We start from the raw sequence: 21785 nt of genomic DNA, 5'->3' as shown, positions 1-21785 counted from the left end.
TGACTCCCAGCACACTGTTCCTTCCATTGTAGCTACCTGCTTCTCTCTTCTGCAGTCCCAGAATCTGCCTCATCCTGAGTAGCCCCAGGGTGCCCTCCATCCTGGGTTATCCACAGGGTGCCCAGGCCTGCCACACAGACAGACACAGCCCCATACACGTGCTGCGCTCAAGTCGAGGTTAGGTAAGCGGCTTCGTGGCAGTTTCACTCTCTCTTTAGTTTCCTTTTTCCTTCCAAATCCAGCAGACCTAAAATGGGCCTGGAGGTGAGGATTGGAGGGAGGGAGGGAAGAGGTGTGGGTGGGTGGTAATGGGTGGGGAAGGCACGAGAAAAGCCGCTCTTTACCTGTGTAGGGGGAACCAGAACAGTGTTGGGGGCTCTTTTCCCTCCCCCTGAATCCGATTCTAGCACTTTGTCAGCCCCTTCCCTCCACCTACACAACCCACATCATCCTCAGCTGTCACCACTGCTCACCTAGAACAATGAAAGCTTGTCTGACTTTCCTGGAAGGGGGAGGAGGAACCTGAGGTTGGGGGAACTTGGCGAGGGGGGGCTGGATAATTGTTCTCCAAGATGAGAATTTTGGAGGAGAGGAACTTCATTCGCACTCAGATTCTAAGTAAACTTCTAGCCCACAGAACTTCTTGCCAGGCCACAAAGCAAACTCTTCCTTACCCCAGAGGTCAGAGAACTGCCTGAGAAGCAGTTCATGGTGGGCCAGCCTACAGCCAGCTTCTCTAGAAAGCCTTCCCAAGGTACTGTCACCGAGCCAGTCTCTGTCACCCCGTCCCCTCTACCCCAACTGGTGTCCTTGGTTTGTGTGGGAATGTATCTGCATTTCCTCTCTGCTTTGTAGATGTGATTCCCACACCTTGGGGGGCGGGTGAGTGGGAGTGTTGCCTGGCATAGGTCCTGAAGGACTCCCGCTTCCTCTGGGATTCCCCACAGATCCATTTGGGTCAGATGGAAGACTTTTGTGTGGCTTCCAGGTGTGACTAGCAGTCTTAAAGTTACAGTTTATGTGTTGCTAGGTTGAGCATTCCGTAGCATTTCAGGAGAACGGGGGAGAGAATATTTGAAACCAGGGGTTTCTCAGAAAATTCTGTAAGTGGTACCTCTATTCTTAGTGGTATGCTCAGGACGACTGTCCTGCCAGGCAGCCAAAGACCCAGGACACGGCCACTCCATGGGCTGTCCCAGGCAGCAGAGACCTTGGCCATCACTTGTTGCCTTTCCTGCTTTATGGGTGAGGAAGCTGAGGTCCACAGAGGAAAGCGACTTGCCTAGAGCCCAGTGCTATTTTTTCACCCAAATTCAAGACGAGAACAGTCTCCTAGGTCCCCAGTCCTTTCTCTGTACTGTGCTGCCTCCAGACATTTATTGCTCTTGGTCTGCCCCTCCTCCCTGGGGTTTTAAATTCATCATCTTCCTTAGACCCCCAAGTTTCATGACATGCTAGAGAAGCCGGCACGCTCTCTAGACAGTCCTAATACCTCAGCCTGCACCTGAGCCCCCTTCCAAGAACTTCTCTTCCCTTTGGGTTCAGGCTCAGCCCCCTTTCCCTTTTCTGCCTCAACATTCATGCTTCCAAAAGCCAGAAGGAGCGGCTGCCATGGGTTGTACCATCCCAGGTGGGCTCTGAGGCCAGTAGATAATGAACCTGAACCTTCGGGAAATGACTCTCTCCAGGACCAGGAGGGAGACCAGTATCTCTGTGGCCCGAAGGTGGGGCTCTAGGTCAACTCCCTAATTGTGTTTTCCAAAACACCACTTTGATATTCTGCAGATCAGCCTGTGGGCTGTCCTCTTGTCCGCTGTCCCTTCTGCTTTGCCCCCCCTTTGCTCTATAGCTGTGCTGTCCAACAGCAATATAATCACAGTAAGAGCCACCTACATAATTTTAACTTTTCCAGCAGCCAAATATTAAAACAAAAACAAAAAATGCCACAAGTGAAATTAATTTTAACAACATATTTTATTTCACCCCGTAGACCCAGAATATCATTTCAGCACGTAATTAATATAAAACATTACCTCAGACTCTGGGATGTATTTTACACTTACAGCACATCTCAGTTCAGACCAGCCACATTTTTAGTGCCCACGGCCCCGTGCGGTGGGTGGCTGCCATCGTGGGCAACGCTGTCCTGCAGTTCACTGGAGTTCTGTTCTCCTTTCCCTGCTAGTCCTCCCCTCCCTCTGCCTTGGGATAAATCAAGTTCGTCCACCTTTCCCTCCACTCTGTGCCACCTCCGTTCGAGCTGTAACCCATGCTTTCTCCCAAGCATCCCGAGAGGCACCTGCACTCACTGTCCCCCTCCCTGCTCCTTATGACTGAGCGCCTTGCAGTCCCCACTCCTCTTCTGCCTAATCCCTCTCAAAGGCCACCTGTGGGGCCCCTGACAATCTTATCTTATCTTTTCAGCCTCTTCCACAGCACTTGACTGTTCGCTCTCCAACTCTTCCTTGAATTTCTCCCTTTCATTCAACTTTTATGACACCCAGCGCCTTCCTCGTTCCACCCGCCCCAAAACCAGCCCCTCGCTGGCGTACCTGCGTGGATTAAGAACCGAAGCCCTCCCCTCCCACAGAGACTCACTCCCTTCAGTTGCCTGGCTTGGGACGTCCCCTTGGCAGGGCCCCCTTTGCAGCACTGCTCCCTTTTCCCTTTGCAGGGCCCCCAGCCTTTCTCAAGCCCTGGTCCTTCTCATGGGTGGCATTTCCCCAGCTCTCTTCTGGTCTCTCTACCTCTGGCACCTTCCTCTTCGCTGCCTCCTTCCCGGTTGTCACATTAATCCTCTTCAAGTGCAGCTCTGATCACATTTTCCCGTTGAAAGCCTGCAGCACGGGAAGTCGTGATAATGGGAACATTCTTATGTTGTAACATTAAGTGAAAAAGCAGGATACGAAATTATGTAAACAGTAAAATCACAACTTCATGAAAGCAAAACCATAAGACTCTGGTAGATTAAAAGGAAGAAAGAGAGAGAAAAAGAAAGAAAAAAAAGAAGAAGAAACCAGTTAACACTGGTTGTCTTTGGGTGGTAAATTGATTTTTTCCCCCTGTGATTTTGAAATTTTCTCTAATAAATGCATATTTTATAAATTGAAAAATTAATACACTTTTTATTTTGGGAAATGTAGTCGCCAAGAATTTTTAATGCCTCCTGGGTGATGTGCCAGCTCTTTTCCCTGACATGCATACTCTGCGATCCAGCGGTGTACCCCACCTCATCACTGCCAGTCCCCCTTGCTCACTCTGTTGCCCGTCAGCGCTGGCTTTCTGGTGTCTGCTAGCAGCTTTGCCCCCTCCGCCTCCACCGTTTATTCATGTTCTTTCTGTCGCCTGTATGCCCCTCCACTGTGATGCGAGCTGCTGGGCCACCCACACTGCAGGTTCCACCTCCAGGCGCTTCTCTGTGAAGCCTTCTTAGTCCCCACTGCACAGACAGAACTTCCTTTCTGGTCTGAATACTTTTCTCATTCGACTTATTCTGCCCAGTTTTGTATTCTCATCTCTTCTGTTAGATGAGAAGTTCCTTCAGCCTGCCATGCTCAGAGTAGAAGCATGTATTTATTTCTGTTTTTAACACAAATTTATCATTTTTTCTTTTAAGAGTAATTATGATGGAAAAGTTGGAACATATTCAATAATCTAAAGAAAAAAGTAAAAAAAACACTTAAAATCTCACCATCTAGAGACGTTCTGCCACCGTTAACATACATACATATAGAAACACACACAGAAGGCTGGCTGTTATATATATAGATTGGGATCATGCTGAATATGCAATTCCATATTCTCTTTTCCCCCCACTTGACATTATATTTTGAAAAATTCCTCATGGCATTAAATCTTCTTCCAATAAAACATTTTAAAGGCCTCAACACATTGCAGGGTTTTGAAGCCCCATAGTTTATCCAGCTGTCCTCCAGATAACAGTTAGCTGTTCCTCACTGTGAGATTTTCTAATCATCCTTGGATCTAAAGCCCCGCCTGGTCGACTCAGTTTCTGTAGCAGATTCCTGGGAGCAGCTGAAGTACTGGGCCAAGGAGGATGACCATTTTCCGAGCTCCTGTGCATATTGCTAAATTGCTTTGCAAGAGGGTTGCATCAGTTCACACCCTACACTGATGCTGTGGGAGGTGACTCTTCTGTTGCATTCTTGCCAACATTATTACCACGACAGAAAGCTTTTCTAGTTTCATAGGCAAATATTGTTTTCATTTGTATTTTATTGCTTACTAGTGAGGTTTCACATTTTTTCATATTATGTTTGTAAGTCGTTTGTAGTTTTACTTCTTTGAAAAGCTTATTCATCTACATTATCTATTTTTTATTGTTAAATTCCACTTATTTCTTATTAATTCATAAAACACTTCAAGGTCGGGTTTTCCTACTCCTACCATAGTGCTCTACACTGGGCTCTCAATCAAATTTGTTGATTGAATTAAGATGATACCCTGTTCAAGTAAGTACTATTATGTTAAAGCTTTTGTTTCTCTCCTGGATTTATGCACAAGGTCTTGGTCTTCCTAGGAATAAGTAACCAAAAATGACAAAAATCAAGTGTACACTGTGGCCATTTCTCTCTAAAGGCATAGCTGTTCAAGCTTTGGAATAAACTATCTCACTTGTTATTATCACTATCTGCTTTAAAGTGTGAGGGAATCAAAACCACAATGAGATACTTTACTCCCAATAGGGTGGCTATAACAAAAAAGACAGACAAAAACAAGTGTGTGGGGGGGATGTCTCCACTCAGAACCCTCATACATTGCTGGTTGGAATAGAAAACAGTGCAGCTACTTGGGAAACAGTTGGGCAGTTCTTCAAAATGCCTAAGATCGAGCCAGTGTCTTACACCATTCAGGCTGCTATAACAAAATACGATAGGCTGGGCGGCTTAAACATTTATTTCTCACAGTTCTGGAGACTGGGAAGTCTTAAGTTCAGGGTACCTGCAGATTCCGTGTCCATCGAGGGCTCATTTCCTGGGTCATAGAGCCATCTTCTCATTGTGTCCTCACCTGGTGGGAGGAGAGTTAGAGAGCTTGGTGGGGTCTCTTTTATAAGGGCACTAATCGCATTCCTGAGGGCTCCACCCTCCTAGCCTAATCACCTCTCCAAAGCCCCACCTCCTAATGCCATCACTTTGGGGGTTAGAATTTTAACATATCAATGGGGGGAAGGGGACTCATTCAGTCCATAAGATCTGGCAATTCCACTCCTAGGTATATACCCAAGAGAACTGGAAATATACCTCTATGTAAGAACTATTACATGAATATTCATAGCAACAGTATTCATGGTAGCCAAAAAATGGACACAACCCAAATATCCATAACTGATAAATGGATAAACAAAATGTGGTATATCCATACTATGGAATATTATTTGGCCACAAAAAGGAATAAAGTGCCCACACATGCTACAAGAGAGATGAACCTTGAAAGTGTTATGCAAAGTGAAAATAGTTAGACACAGAAGGCTACCTATTATGTAATCCCATTAATATGAAATGTCCAGAACAGGCAAATCCATCAAAACAGAAAGTAAATTACTGGCTGACAGGAGCTGGGGGTGGAGGTGGAGGTGGGAAATGAGTGGTGATTAATGGTTGTTGAATTTCTTTTTGGGCTGTTGAAAATGTTCTAGAATTAGATAGTGGTGAAGGTTACACAACCTTGAGAATACACTAAAAACTACTGAATCATATAAAAGAGTGAATTTTATGGTATATGAATTATGTCTCAATGAAAAAATAATTGAGGGAAGCTCTCCTGGAGTAAGGCGTGGCCTCATGAGGCGGACGGTGGGCCTTTCTCACCACTGTAGTGAGTACCTAGGAGAGAGCGTGTTTGGAGGCAGTGGTTGAGAGTGGGTCCCTATTCAGCAGCATTTTATGTGACCAGGATCTCTGGAGAAGGCCTGGGGCACCTAAGATGAGGGCAAAAGAAAGTTGAGGGTTTCTTTATTAAATAGAAGAAAACAAAAGTGGACCTAAATTAAGTTGGGATAAATAACAGCTTTGTGCAGTAGAGTAGGGTGGGTGTGGACTCAGAATGAGAATCTGAGATTTAGTTCTGCTGCTGCCTTGCTGTGTAACCTTGGACAGGGCTTCGGTTTCCTCATCAGCAAAAGGGGGTGAGGCATACCTGGCTTATAAGGATTCCACGAGGATGCAATGAAATGTTACATGTGAAAGTGTTTTGAAGATTGTAAGTTGCTGTACCCAACCCTTCCTAGATACTTGTCTTTCTTCACATGTTAATCTATTGTCTTTCTTAAAAATGTACTAAGCAGGTGCTAATTATGAATTTGTTAATATTTCATGCTCTAATTTTCCTAACCCTAAAATTGTATTAAATACACATTATACTTGTAGAATCATACTGTAGACTGGTGTTTTCCAGAGGTAGTGAGTAGCCTATATAGTTAGGGTAGATGGTGAACAGGGGAGTGTGGCCCATGATGAGAATTATAGAGTCTTAACGACAGCACAGGAGTTTGGGCTTTATCTTACTGGTCACAAGGCATCATGGCGGGCTTTAGAGCAGGAAAGTATTATGATGTAAAAAGATCTGAGGATCTCTCACATAGTAGGCAGTGTGCATGGAGGATTCTGAAGCAGGAGAGATGGACAAGCCCTGAGCAGCTAGATCCTAGCTGGAATGGAGAGGAAGGGTTACCACCTGGGCAGCACCCTGGTAGGAATGAAGAGAGCAGAGAGCCCAGTCCAGTTGGTCTAGAGCCATGGAGGTGGACCAGCCATCTCCCTGAAAAGAGAATGTCATCTCGAAACCCACAGGCAGAGATCATATGGCTTTGACCATATGATCAAAAAAGCACACAGCAGTCTTTATTCTTTGTCAAGGAAAAATTTTAAAGAGGTGTCACTGTGATTTTTTAAAAAAGTTAAAACTACGTAATATATATATATATTTTAATCTTTATTGATTTCAGAGAGAGGAAGGGAGAGATAGAAACATCAATGATGAGAGAGTCATTGATCGGCTGCCTCCTGCACGCCCCCGACTGGAGGTTGAGCCCACAACCCGGGCATGTGCCCTGACCAGGAATCGAACCCTGATCACCTGGATCCTAGGTCGATGCTCAACCGCTGAGCCACGCCCGGCTGGGCAAAACTATGTAATATTTTTAAAAGCCATTTAGCACCTAATTGAGCCTGGTACAGCACATAAATCACCATGCCAACATGTCTTTTAAAAGGATATAATTTAAGATGATCCTTTCTTGATTTACTTCATTTTATATCACAATGGGATTCCACCAAGGACCCCTCGTCCCCCCCCACCACCACATAGAACAAACGAATCTGGGGCAGGTGGAAGGACTCTTGTCAGGCTTGTCATCTCCTTTTATTTGGGCCTCATTTGGTTGCTAGTTTTGTATGTTTGTAAACAGAGAAAGGACTAGAATAGGAATGGGCTGTGCCTGCCATTAGGGTTGGGCTCCCGGGTCACAGCTGCAGGAGAGGACCTCCTTCCTAATGCTCAGAGTAGTGGGGAGCTCGTCCAGCCCCGTGGGTGGGTTTGGAAGATCAAATCCAGCTTTGGCTTGCACTCACTTGAGGTGATTTCACTTCTGAAGTGAAGAGGAAGGGCTGTGCTCTGTCTGTGCAGGAGCCACAGAGGGTGGAGGAGGGTGTAGAAGAGGGAGTAGGGAGGAGTGGGAGCTGGGTCACCCCTAGTGTGCTGGGGCCCTGCCTGGTGGAAAGGGTTGTCGGTGCTGGGGGAGGCCAGGTTTGAAAAGGTAGGGATGCCAGGTTGTTCAATTAAATTTGAATTTCAGATAAAAGACAAATAATTTTTTAGTATAAGTATGTCCCAAATATTGCAGGGGACATATTTATACTAAAGGAGGAAAAAAATTAGTTATTTATCTGAAATTCAAATGTAACTGAACATCTTGCCACTGTCCCCCCTCCCCATCACTAAATCTGGCTCCCTGGGGAATTCTGATTCCCTTCCTCCTCAACACCACTGCAAGGACCTGGCTGACCTGTCCAGAGTAGAAGCCATGAAAAAGAGCCAGTTGCAGAAGTGTCTGCTCCAACTCGTTTCCTTCTCTTCCAGACCTGCTCATTCCTCAGTCCTCTTTGCCATGCCCCTTTCTCAGGATCAGCGAGCAGCAAGCCTGTGGCAGTGGGCAGCAATTGACGGCAGTGCCCGAGGCCAGCTGCTGGGGTTTCTTTCAGCCTTTGTGGAGGAGACACTGCAGAAACCGAGCACTGTAACTTCTCTCGTGGCCAAATCAAACCAGCAGCCTGCAGGCAGCCAGATATTGGGTTTCTGAAGTGCTGGGGTTTTAGAAATGCCAGCCAGAGTGGTAAATATTCATCGGCATCTCCCCTGGGTTTCCACTCAGAGACTAGAATTCCAGACATTCCCCTCTAGTGGGGTTGCTCCTGGTGTGGTCCTGGGACCACCTGGACCCAAACCATCTGCTGGGCTTGTGTTAAAAGCAGATGATGAAACTAATCACTCCCAGGGCTGAAGTTTTCTGTGTCACTGGGTCTCCTGATGCTCCACGTAGTGTAATGTAGGCATCCTTTCTGTCTCACACGTTCCATGTGGTTAGATATGTCCCGTGGGGTCAGCACAGGGAAAGCCAACAAACCCTTAGTGAGGCCTTTCCACCTGTTATTGAGAAAGATACCTGTTATTATTTACTAATTAAGTCTTTTGCCTAAGGACAGGATTTATAGTTTTACTGTGTCTGCCTTGTGGAGCATAAGAAGGGGCTCAGTAATTGATCATTGATTTTAGTGGAGAAGAGAACTGGTCAGTTTTTGGACCCTGTGCCCAAGGTGTGAGATAATTTTTAAGCTACAAACGCCTTCTAGAAGAATTCAATCAGATTTCACCGATGCCTCCTCCCCATTCACAGCATTAGTATCTGCACGAGTGCCTTAACATCTCTTAAGACCTGGTACACAGATTCCTGCTTTTTTGGTGGGTGGCGTGTGTGCGTGCGCGCGTGTGTTTGACATACTAATCTCTTACTTTTAAGGAAAAAAACATTTTTAAATTGATTTTTTAGAGAGAGGAAGGCAGAGGGAGAGAGGGAAACATTGATGTGAAAGCAAAGCTTCAATGACTAACTCCTGCATGTCCCCACCTGGGGATGGAACCCAAAACCCAGGCATGTGCCCTGACTGGGAATTGAACCGTCAACCTTTCAGTGCACGGGACAACGCTTAACCACCAACTGAGCCACACTGGCCAGGGCTAATCTCTTACTTTTTCACTCTTAGGTTCAATTTGCTAAAATATCCTTCCCAGTGGCCTTACCAAGACCCTTCTTCTTGCTCACCCCGTTTTGGGCTGAGTGAGAGGAACACTGAGGCATATACGAAGCTTAGCAAAGCCATTTGGACCCCTCTTTGATTACAGCGCATCTTTTACCTGGATTCCCACTGTCTGTTGCCATTGGCCTTCTGGCTGCGGGAGGAGTCAGGTTACAGCAGGAGAGGCCTGCAGGATTAGTACTGAGATGCTGCAGCGGCCAGTTGATAATTATCTTGGGGGTCATGTCTCAAAATAGACTCTGGCCCCTCTTTCTGGCCTCAGAGAGAGGAAAGGCTGACTTTTCTGATTGCTCACATTCTCTCTCCTAGTCCCTCCTGGATCTTATTCCTATTTGTTGGGTTTTTTTAAATTATTAAAACATAATTTACATATAGTAGAATTTACCCTTTCTAGTGTACAGTTCTGCGGGTTTGACAGAGGCATAAAGATGTGTAACCACCACACAATCAAGCCATGGAACAGTTCCATCCCCCAGAGAGACTTCCTCTTGCTGCCCCTTTTAGTTATCTTCTCCCCCTGCCAACTACTGATCTGTTTTCAGTCTACAGTTTTCCCTTTTCCAGAATGCAGTGTAAATGGAACCATACAGCATGGGGCCTTCCGAGTGTGGCTTCTTTCACCCAGCGTAGTGCATCTGAGTCTCGTCCACGGTGTTACGTCAGTGAGCGTCAACCTTTTTTATCTCAGGGCGCACATAAACTACTCAAATTCTGCGGCACGCCAAAAAATATATTTTTTGCCAATCTGACAAAAAAGAAATAAGAGGTATAATTTTGATTCATTCACACTGGACAGCTATTGTTGTGTTGGCTGTTATCATATTTTTTTTTTATTTGGCAATCTAAGGGAAAGAGGTCAGTGCCGCTCACTAAATAGCCAGGTATTGCATGTTTTAAAAATCCTTGCGGCACAGCGGTTGAAAATCGCCGATGTATATTATCACTAGATGGTTCTGTTTTATAGATGAGTCGAATCCCATAAACATTCCTGCACAGATTTTTCATAACTTCTCATTTCGTTTTGGCAAATCCCTAGGAGTGAGGTTGCCGGTCATATGGCGCGCGTATGTGCAACTTTATGAGAGATCCTCAAACGCTTTCCAAAGCGGCTGCACCATTTTCCACTCCTCCTAGCGGGGTGCGAGGATTCCCGTTGCTCCTCATTTTTAGCACCAGTATCGGCAGTTCTTTCTTCTCTTCTTTTCATTTTAAAATTTTATTTTATTTTAGCCTTCTTATAATAGTGTTTAGTAGTATCTATTGTTTTTAAATTTTTGCATTTCCCTAATGGCTAATTATTTTGAGTGTCTTCCTGCGTTCTTGTCATCCTTATATCTTTGGTGAACTGGCTATTCAAATCTTTTGCTCTTTCAAAAAGTGGGTTGTTTTCTTATCGTTGACTTTTCAGAGTTCTTTATGAATTCTGGGTACAATTGTGTGTTCTTTAAATCAAATATGTGATGTACAAGCAATTTCTCCCAACCTGTGGCTTGTCTTTTCATTGTCTTAACAGTGCCTTTTGAAGGCTAATGTTCTTAATTTTGATGAAGTCTAACTTATCAATTTATCATTTCTCTTCTTTTATGGATCATGATTTTGCCCTTGTATATAAAATTATTTTTTTACTAACCCAAAGTCCTATATTTTCTTCTGGAAGTTTAATAGTTTCAGGTTTTGCATTTAGATCTGTGAACCATTTTGAGTAAAGTTTGCATATTTTGTGAAGCTTGAGTTGATTATATGGATAGCAGTTGTTCTGGGACCATATGTTGAAAAGATTTTCCTTTCTTCATTTAGTTGCCTTTGTATACTTGTCAAAAATAAAGATGTGATATATGATATGCAGATAATTTCATTCTGTGGGTTATCTTTTTACTTTCTTAAAAAATTATTTTAAAAATTTTCCAATTACACCTTACATTTAATATTATTTTGTATTAGCTTCAGGTGTACAGCATAGTAGTTAGACAGTAACATACTTTACAAAATGTTCCCTGCTGATATTTCTAGTACCAAACTGGCCCCATACAACATTACAGGTACCCACCTGGCATCACACATAGTTATTACAATATTATTGACTAAATTTCCTATGTTGTGCTTTACATTCTCATGACTGTTTTGTAACTGCCAATCTGTACTTCTTAATCCCTTCACATTTTTCACCCAGACCCCCAAACTCACTCCCCTTTTGGCAACCACCAATCTGTTCTCTGTATCTATGAGTCTGTTTTGGATTTTTTTGTTCATTTATATTGTTCATTAGATTCTACATATAAGTGAAATCATATGGTATTTGTCTTTCTCTGACTGGCTTATTTTACTTAGCATAATACTCTCCAGGTCCATCCATGCTGTCACAAAGGGCAAGATTTCCTTCCCTTTATATGGCCGAGTAGTATTCCATTGTGTAAATGTACCACAGATTTTTTATCCCCGTATACTGATGGACACTTGAGTGCTTCCAAATCTTGGCTATTGTAAATAACACTGCAATGAACATAGTGGTAGAAGTGGGACTTCCCTGTCTTGTTCCTGATCTTAATTTAAATGCTTTTAGTTTTTGCACCCTACTCCTGTTTCTATCATCTGGCACCTTCCTATCTCCTTTCGAAATATGCCTCCGAACTAGAACATTCTTCAGAATTCCCTGTCGTCTGCACCTTTAGTCTTTACCCCCTCATCTCATTTTCTCTCCCTACCCATCTCATAGTGGTCCCCGGTGACTTCCGGAAGCATGTCCTCAAGGTGACTTGTCATAGTGACAGCATTGGTTAATGCTGAAGACCTCGGTCTCATTTTCCCCTCGACCTTCTCCCTGGTCTTAGGGCTTTTCTTTCTGAGTCAGCTCTGCTTTGCCTGGCCCCCCACAGCCTCGTGTAGCTCTTTGTTCCCTCACACGTTGGGCTCCTCTGGCAGCCTCCTGACCCACTTGCCACTCCCCTGGTGAGTCTTGCTGGAGCTGTGCGCTCATCCTGCTGTTCCCTGGTCCAGTTGTCCTTTACGGCTCCTGCGTGTAAGGATTGTGCCCGGCCTTCTCAGCCTGACTCTCATATGCCTCTTCAGCTCCATCTGCCTTTCCAGCTCCATCTTCTTTCTCTGGACTCACTTCCCCTCAGGATCTGAGACTCTGGGTTTTTTATTCAAGGACTCCGAGTACCTCACAAGCCCAAGCTTCCTGGGTATGCTCTCCAGGGAGGCCCTTCCCACGCGTATCAGCCTCACCAAGGGTATCTCTAACCCTGGCCCAGTATGCCCCAGGCCTGCCCAGAGGTCTCTCAGTACCTCGCACTCTCTCCTGACCCTCTTGCTGGTGTGAGTCAGTTTGTGCTTCCTATTGTCAGTTCTTCATCAATCTTGACTACTTATCTCCTCAATTGGATTGCCAGCTTCTGTAGAACAGGGTCCTTCTTCCTGTGATGAATAGGTTGGGTTTTTCTCTGCCACATGTTTACATAAAGTGATAATGGTAGGATTCTGGGGTGGATAGGGTTAGGGGGTGGGCTGTGGGAACTGTGAGTCATCAGCAGGGTTGGCAGAGCTGGCAGAGTTGGCAATCTGAGTTTGCCCCTTCCCTGAACGCATCTGGGAGATGTCCTTTGGCCAGAAAACCAGAATTTTTTATGCAGCCGAAGAGAGAGCAAGACTTTGAGATGGGAAAGAGAAAGTCTCTTTCTGTTCATGGACTGGGGCACACACATTATGGGATGTCTCAGGGAGAGATGGCACCACATTCAGCATGGAGTCCACACGGCCTCCAGGCCTGGGCTGGCTGAGGACCAGCTCAGAGTTATGATAGGGGAGAGCCTTCAGACAGAACGCAGACCTGAGTCAAGGCCAAAGAGGCCCCTGGGGGGGAGTGGGGGAGCTGTATACTGGGTCACTGCCAGGCTGCTGATGTCCCAGAGGAAGTCTTTTGAGATCCAAATGGACAAGAGGACTAGGGACCAATGCAGGGCTCTTGAAGGTCAGAGGAGCCACAGTGGAAGGTGCAGGGCTGGCCTGGGGCTCCCCTTCTGCAATTGAGACTGAGAATTAAGTTTTTAGAGGCCTAGAAGCCTGAGCATCTGTGGATTCTCTCCTGTGTGGCCTGAGGTGGAGGTAGGACCAGGATCAATTTACCCAGATACTCCAGGAGCTGTACCTGCCAAAATAAATTTTGCTAAACAGCACCTTTGCTGGTATCTGAAATGTGCTGTCAACTTGCGTTTGTGGGTTATGTTGTGTTTTGTTTCTCCTTGGCTTTTCAGTAAATAGTCCTTTCAAAAGAATTCCAACCTTATCTCCGTGACCTGAGGGGCAGAGGTATTTTTCCACAAGCACATCCCAGTCAGCATGGAGAAGGGCATCACTGAGGAGCAGGGGTGGTGGTAGGTGCTCACTAGTGCATGGGGTGGGGGTGTCAGGGGGCCTTTTTGCTGGTGCAGAAAAGGAATGGAAATCTAGGAAGAGGAGATGAGACCCCCTGTGGGCACCAGTTGCTATGGCCAGGGACCTTTTCCTTCTCGTCTTCTCTAGGGGACTTAGCACAGTGCTGGGAGCTCATGGTTAGCGAGTTAGTTCTTGTTTCATTGCAGCTGATCCCTCAGGAGTAATAAGCTAAGGCTTTTCTGCAAAAGGGCAGTCCTTTGCCTTGTGGTGGGCTCTATCACACTTTCCAAAACTGAAATCCTGCCACCCTCGTGGAACCTTCCTTGCAGGCTCCTTCTACCCCCAGCATACACCATCAATCACAGCATCACCAATACAACTAACCTTTCAACCTTTGGTACTATGGACACGTTCAGTTTGATCATTCAGTGACTCGGTGTCCTTAGGGCCATACTCCATCACAGGCCAGCCAGGCATTGGGCTTTGAGGACATCAGAGAGCCTGACCAATGAGGCTTGGCCACTCTCAGCTGTCCTTGGCATTTGTCTGCTGGAAACTAGGTGTGTGCTTGCTGAGATGGGGCCTGAGGACTTCACACTCAAGGGCTGAAAGGGTCAGGATTGGGGCTCCAATGACTGGTGTCCTCTCCAAGCCTGAGCACGATGTCCTTCCCCGTCTCTCCCTCTGCAGCTTGTCTCCAATGTCCTCATTTTCTCTTGCACCAACATCGTGGGCGTCTGCACCCACTATCCAGCCGAGGTCTCCCAGAGACAGGCTTTCCAGGAGACCAGGGAGTGCATCCAGGCGCGGCTCCACTCTCAGCGGGAGAACCAACAACAGGTGAGTGAAGCCCCTGCCTCTGCACAGCTGGCAGGGAGCAGATGTAAGACCTGCCCCCCCAGCAGCTGTGCTCATACAGCTGCCCAGCCTCACTCCCCTGGGTGGGGGCCAGGCTAGGGGAATGTTTCTCCTGGAGGGAGCCCAGCATTCCTGGCTCTGTCTGTGGAAATGCTCTAAGAGAGACCCTGGAGAGAGTTCTACCCCAGTGCTTGCTCACTGCCTCTTCAATGGCCCCCTAGGATTTTGCAAACCAGCAGGGCAGCCCAGGTCTGGCAGCAGAGAGGGGCTCTCTAGAGGCTGATGAGTTGGACTGTGAAAGTGTCAGCATCCCCCTGGGATGAAGGGGGAGGGAGAAGGAGAGGAGACCCAAGCTGTCAGGCCCTGTCAGCCCATGGGCCCACCCACACTAGGCACTTGCTCTTGTTGAATTCTGGGGTTTAGTTGGTTCAGAAAAATGAAGCCAACCTTGTCTCATCCTAAACCTCCCCCTCAGAGGCCTCCTGGACCTGGAGGCAGGCCACTCCGGGGGGGGGGGGGGGGGCTAGGGAGGAGCCTCTCTTGGTGAGCCCAAGGGCAGGGGGATGCGCCCCAGTGTGCTCTTCTTGTGTAAGGGCCATGTCAGGGTTCCTTTCTTGTCTGCTTGGCATCTGGGGAGGGTACTGTTTGGGGTTCAGGACTACCTTGTCCTCTTCTGTATGGGAACCGGATAGAGGTCTTGAAACTCAAAGACAGTGCAGAACTGCAAGCTTTCAGACAGGAGGCCCAGAAGCAGCCGTGCCACCAGGGGAAAGAAGGGGCAGGTCGGCCAGCCGACAGGGCTCCCACTGGACTTGTAGTAGTCCTCCCTTCAAGAGATTGGGTCACTCCAGACCAAGTCCTCCCTTTCTTCTCATGTCAGTGTCGCCTCAAACCCTCAACAAACATTAGTGGAGTCCTGCTCTGTGCCACGCAGTGTGTCAGGCCCTGAGGCAGGTGTAAGCGTGGAAGGTTTGCCTATGAGTGTGGGGATGGGAGACAGAAGGCCTTGACAGCAGTAGTCCCTGCACCCTCCTGGCTGGCATGGAGTGTACGCTGTGGCCCCTGGGTGCACAGCAGTTTTACTGCAATGTGAGGGAGTCTCTGACTATCTGACTGCCTCCTAGGGGAATTGCAGTGATACGGCTGATGACATCCAGACAGCTGAGCAAGGGGAGAAAGCTCTACAGTGTCTCCCCAGGCCCTCCCCTAGTCACCACCTGTCTCCACTTCCCTTCCAGCCTGCTGTGTCTCGCCAGGTCTCCGGCTCATGCTGTCTAGTCGGAGACCTGGCTTGCTCCTTCCACTCTCCTGGCCCTGTCTGGGCTCCTGGTCTTGCCTCTTGAATAAAATCCAGGCCTGGCGGTGTCCCTGAGAGTTCCCACTGCCTTCTTGACGAGCTTACCTCACCTCTGCACACCATTCACTCCTAAGCCCCTACATTCCTCAAAATCCCCCTCTCTCATCCCAATTCCAAGCCCCAGCATCTGTCACCTAGAGCAGAATACCTTCCTTCTCCTCCCGTGTTAGGAATATGCCTCTCAGTTCTTCACCTTGTCCCTTCTTTAGTAAAATTAGCATTTTACAGCTCATCATAGTTTACTTACCCTGTCCTGGCCCAGTAGGACATTCCAGCAAATCCATAGGGGTTGGGGGGAGAAAATATGTTTGCCATACCATGTTCCAGCCAAGATACGGAGGAGGGGGATGTGGTGTGCTTTGTGGGGACAGGCATTCCTCACCCAGCCAGCCCACCAGCTCTTGGGCCTCGCCCTGCTCCCTACAGAAAGGGTGACACCCCTAAGTGCTACAGGATGAGGGGACTCGGAATGATTCCCCTGTTGCCTTCTGCCCACTCCTTCTGGCGCTCAGCCTCAGAAGTAGTTATAAATGCAGGAAGGTCTCTTATGAATCTACACAATTCATAGCACTTTCTCCCAGCCACTTTATATTTTCACAGAACTGTCCTTTAGTTTTTATTTCTATCACCAGTAGCTGTTACTGAGAGTTCGGTAAATACGAGATGGCTTTCAGTGGCCATGTTCACTGACACCTGAGGAGAGACCAGGCTGACCACAGAGAGCAGCATCCCTCACCAGTTTCCCGGCATTGTCCTAGCACATGGCTGTGGGCTGTGGAGCTAAACAAGACACAGCTCCTGTCCCCGGGAGGTGTCTCATTGCTCACACTAAAGGGAGACACGTAGTAGGTCATTGAAATGCCGAGTGATCAGGGGCTCTAAGTGAAGGCCCAGGTGGGGAGAGACTGCTTACAGCCAGAGCCAGGATCCCCTTCTGGGAAGACTATGAGCCTGTATGTGAAGATAGTCATTCTAACTGAGGAGGCTTGTGTGCAAAGGCAAGAAAAAACACCAGAAGCTTGAGACCCTTCCCATGGTTCACTCTACCTGGGGCAGAGTACAGCTTTCAGCTCAGGGGGTGCCTCAAGGTGAGCATGGAGGGGCAGGCAGGAGCCAGATCATGGAAGCCTCGAGGCCAGGCTGGGGCATGGGCTGATCCTGCAGTCTTCGGGAAGCATAGGAGGGTTTTACTCGGCCAGCAGTGTGGTAAGGTGTGTGTCTTAGAAAGATCGCTCACTGGCTTACAGTGGAGCATAGATCAAAGGTGGCCAGCTTGGAGACAGAGACACCGGTGGGAGGCGGCCCCGCCCTGCCCTCCAGGCCCGACCTGAGGAGGCCTAGACCTGCTGAGGCAGAGAAGAGCTTCAGAAGAAGAACCGCAGCCAAGTCTGGGGGGTGGGAGCGTATCGGGTAGGCAGGCACAGGAAGGGGGCAGGTGAAGGGAGGGCATTGGGTTGCAGTGAAAATAGGGGTGTGCTCAGTGGGTCCAGAAGAATTCACATTTGATGTGGCTGGTGGAACCCAGGGCAGCTTTGGAGGTTTGGAGCAGGGGAGTGACGTGAAAAAAGCTGTGTCCTGGAGAGACTGGGGCTGAACAGGCAGGGCGAGTGGGAGGTGGAGGGGTGCTGAGGAGCGGCTCTCTGGCCAGATGGTGTGGCCAGAATCCTGTCATCGGGTGAGAACTGCATGTGGACACTGGAGGCAGATGCAGAACAGAAAGAACAAGTGCAGGAGCTTGTGTCCAAGCCAGCAGGACTTGATCAGTGCTGGACAGGCCTGCAGCTGCAGGGCAAGAAGTGTCTCAGAAGAGAAGTGCTGAGAATTAAGAGCAGTTTACATGGGCAAGGTCTTGACCTTGGGGATCAGGAGAATGGAAGTGCTATGGGCAAAGGCAGGTAGCTTGAAAAGAAGAGGCATTGGGGAACAAATACCAGAGAAGGTGAGTATGGTCTAGGGCAGGGGTGGGGAACATCCAGCCCACGGGCCATATACTGCCCACAAAATCACCTGGTCTGACTCTACCAAGGCACCTGCAGTACTTGAAATTCAATAAATCTAGGAGCTTTTTCCACAGCTAATTTTTAAGTTGATAATTTCGTATGGCTCACAAATGATGTTATAAATATCCAAATGGCCATTGGCAGAAAAAAGTTTCCCCATCCCTGATCTAGGGCATGGGATCAAGGTGACCAGACATCTGGAGCCTTGGTTGGGAGATAGGGGTGAGAGGTGCCCACAGAGGTGCTGGTGGAAACCTCACCCCCAGAGGGCAGCAGTGAGCAGAAGGACCGAGGTGTCCCTAAGTTTCTTATGGGGCTAGGAAGAGGGGAGGAGCCAGAAACGACCCAGGAGCCGGAAAAGAGTCCCAGGGCCATGAGAGGGGGTGGCCCAGCATCCGTGAAGCCGAATGAAGGACAGGAGAATGAGGGCTGGAGGCTGGTGGACGAAAGGCTCCAGATGAGAGAATCCCAAGAGCGAGCCTGGTGGGGGTAGTGGGCAGAGGTGGGTGCAGGTGGAGGCCAACCCCTCCGGAAGCCACCGGACCTCTCAGGGCAGGCAGGCCTGGGGGAGAACACAGAGCAGGTCGGGGTCCAGACCCTACGCAGACTGGCTGGCTCTCCCGTCCACAGTGTGGCTCTGGCCCCTCTCCCTGCTTCTCTCCCAGCTCCTCACCAACAGGTTTTAGCTTTTTCCTAAAAGTGCTTTCCCTCTCTCCTGGGCCACTGTCCCCTGCATGGAAATGGAGCCCCGCCTCACCTCATTTCTCTGGTCCCCATGAAGCCTTCTCTTACCTCCCTGCTACTCCCCAGCCTGGGTGAGGTGCTCCTGCCCAGTGCCTCCTAGTGCTCATACCTGCATGTGGCTGGGAGCTTTGAGAAGGAGGCCACTTGCCTGTCTAGTCCACAGTTAGAACTCCTGGCGCCCGGCACGTTGCCTGGAACATGGCAGATGCTCGATAAATATTGGATGACTGACTGAATGGATCTCATGCTCTCAGCAACCCATCGCTGTTTACAGCAGAGGAACCTGGGGTTCAGAGAAGCCCAGTAATTTGCCCAAGGTCACACTGTCTCAGACAACATGCAGGACTCTAACCCAGGTGCTCAGTGCTACAGGGTGACCGGGAGTACTTTTTCCCATGTGCACCAAGAACGAGGAGGTGTCCCAGGTAGCCCTGGGGGCATGTCTCAAACATACCCTCCCCCCCACACACACAGGTGTTAGCCCCAGAGGTTTTACTGCAAGTGGGGCACAGGTGTGGAGGAGTCAACCTGGAGTGGAGAGGGGACTGACTGCCAGGCAGGTGGAAGGAGCTGTGACAAAAGCATCTGTTTCCCTCCCCAGGAGCGGCTCCTGCTGTCTGTCCTTCCCCGTCATGTTGCCATGGAGATGAAAGCAGACATCAACGCCAAGCAGGAGGATATGATGTTCCATAAGATTTACATCCAGAAACATGACAACGTGAGGTAGGAGTGAGGCTGGGGGCAAGGGCAGGGCGGAGGGCAGAGCACTAAAGGAGACGAGGGACACTCCCACTCCCTTCCCTTCAAGGGGGCACAGCCCAAGAGGGCAGCCTGGTGGCTTTGGAATTTGTGGAACCCCTCTCTAAGTCTGTTAAAATCAACTATTATTTGGAAGGAGGGAGGAGGTGAGGCTGCAGGGAGAGGAGACAGAAGGAAGGAGAAGGGAGAAAGTGATACCACCAGCTGTTAGGGAAACTCTAGCTTAACAAGGGAGAGAGAAAGCACAGACTTGGGACAGAGATGTCTCCACGGTCATCACAGTCTTCATCACCATCCAGGAGCTTCCATAGCATCTAAGCCATGTACAAGGCACTGTACCTGCTCTACCCACCTCATCGCTAATCCTCCTGACAGCCCTGCAAGGTGGGGACCCTCATCAGCATTCCTGGTTTGGAGACTGAGCTCGGAATGGCTAAGACCCTTGTCCAAGGTCAGTCAGCCAGGAGTGGTAAAGCCGGGTACACCCAGGTTGGCCCACCCCAAAGCCCATGCTCCTTTCCCTGCATGGTTGCTACTTCCCTAGACAGATGCTGCTGACAGCAGAGATGTGCAAACAGATGCAGATTAATAGAGTGCAAAATCTGCTTATGAGCCCCACAGGGACATGAAGCGATACAGTGGCCTTCATCCAGCATGGCCAAATAATCCTCCATATGCCCAAAAAAGGAGCTGCTGTTTGCCTTTGAGAGAGTTACTTTTTCCCTGGCAGGTCTTCCCAGGACCATGAGTCCTTTAAGGTTGGTATAGAGAGAGCTCTTCGGAGGCTTGGGCTGCATTATCAATAAAGGGATTGAATGGAATAAAGTAAATCACACACACAGACTATCCATTCGTCCAAGGTGAGGCTGGTGGCTGCAGCAGCAGTGAGGGTGCTGTGTCTTCACGCAGAGCAGGCAGAATCACCTTGTTCCCAAGGGTGCCCCGGAATCTAAGACTGTCACTTTTGCCCACATGTCCTCTACCCACTTCTCAAAACAGACTCAACGCTTTTGGGAAAAAAATGTACCTGCACAATACTTTTGTCGCCAGTTTGGTGGATATCTCAACCCCCCTGAAGCCCACCGCACCCCACTATCAGGCAGCAACCATGCAGGCAGCAGCAGCCTTGGTCTGTTAGGAAGAAAGCTGCCTTGGCCCTGTCTCCATGTCCAGGGGGTATCCTGAGGGGCTGCAGTCTCAGCTAACCGAGCTCAGAGAGGAAAGTGGGGTCCGGGCCTTGGAAGGGAGTTCTGATTGCTGGTTTCCTTTTTTCCTCACACCCGCTTCTCTCCTCCCGTGGCAGAATAATCACTAACAGTAGTTAATACTTGTAGAGAGATTTCTGTAACCGTGCATTATTTTAAGTGCTTGCATATACTCACTCAGTCCCCACAATAAATTTAAGGGGTTGGTACTATTATTATCTCCATTTTATAGGTAAAGAAACTGAGGCACAGAGATTAACTTGTCTCAGATATCATAGCTGGATAAGTGGGAGAATTGCCCCCAGAAAGCTTTATTTTTTCTTTTATTATTTTTTAAATGTTTTTTTTATTGACTTTAGAGAGAGAGGAAGGGAGAGGGAGAGAGAGAACATAGATGGGCTGCCTCCTGCATGCCCCCTACTGGGAATTGAGCCCGTAACCCAGGCATGTGCCCTGACTGGGAATCGAACCCGGCAATCTCTCTGTGCATAGAACAACGCTCAACCAACTGAGCCACACCAGCCAGGGTCCACAAAGCTTTTTGATACCAGAGTTTTTACGTAGCCTCACTACTGGACAGATGTTTTTATATGCCCAGGAGAAAAGAGTTCATATTAGATTGTATGGGAAAGAGTCTTGGAGAGCCCCCAGGCCATGTGCGTGCGTGCGTGCGTGCGTGCGTGCGTGCGTGTGTGTGTGTGTGTGTGTGTGTGTGTGGTGTGTGAGTGACTGAGGACCCACCAGGGGCCTTTCCTCTCTAATGGCAGCCCCTAAAGTCTGGAGGACTCCACCTTATGACGTGTAAGAAACAGCCTCCCTGCTTGGAACAAATTCCAGAGATCCCAAGGTTCAGGTGGGAAGAAGTGACCTGCCAAGCGGTCCCAGCACATTCGAAGCCCTGAGCTGCCCCCTTCTGGAATTTTCTCTCTTGGTTCTATCTTCTCCACCTCACTGGCCCTGGCATTGCTCCAGGCAGAGGAGGGACAAAAGGCACTTCCTTTGATTGCTCTTAGCACAGCGGAGGTTTCAACACATTTCATTAAAATATAAAGTGGAGCTGGGCCGAGCATGGCTCAGCGGTTGAGCATCGACCTAGGATCCAGTAGATCAAGGTTCAATCCCCAGTCAGGGCACAGGCCCGGGTTGTGGGCTCAAT

At 48.4% G+C, this 21785-nt stretch overlaps 1 protein-coding gene across 1 annotated transcript in view; it reads left to right on the top strand.

The window, feature by feature from the left end:
- ADCY5 (adenylate cyclase 5) overlaps positions 1-21785 on the top strand; it is a 143351-nt gene that overhangs the window by 67926 nt on the left and 53640 nt on the right. The window contains exons 2-3 of the mRNA XM_016199939.2: positions 14397-14546; positions 19267-19388. Of these exons, the coding sequence (XP_016055425.2) occupies positions 14397-14546; positions 19267-19388 (272 nt within the window). The remainder of the gene's footprint in view (positions 1-14396; positions 14547-19266; positions 19389-21785) is intronic.

Source organism: Miniopterus natalensis, chromosome 6 (genome assembly GCF_054644295.1).
Source record: "Miniopterus natalensis isolate mMinNat1 chromosome 6, mMinNat1.hap1, whole genome shotgun sequence".
NCBI classification, from domain to species: Eukaryota; Metazoa; Chordata; class Mammalia; order Chiroptera; family Miniopteridae; genus Miniopterus; species Miniopterus natalensis.
Note: the sequence above shows the minus strand (reverse complement) of the source record. Positions and strands in the feature narration are given on the sequence as shown.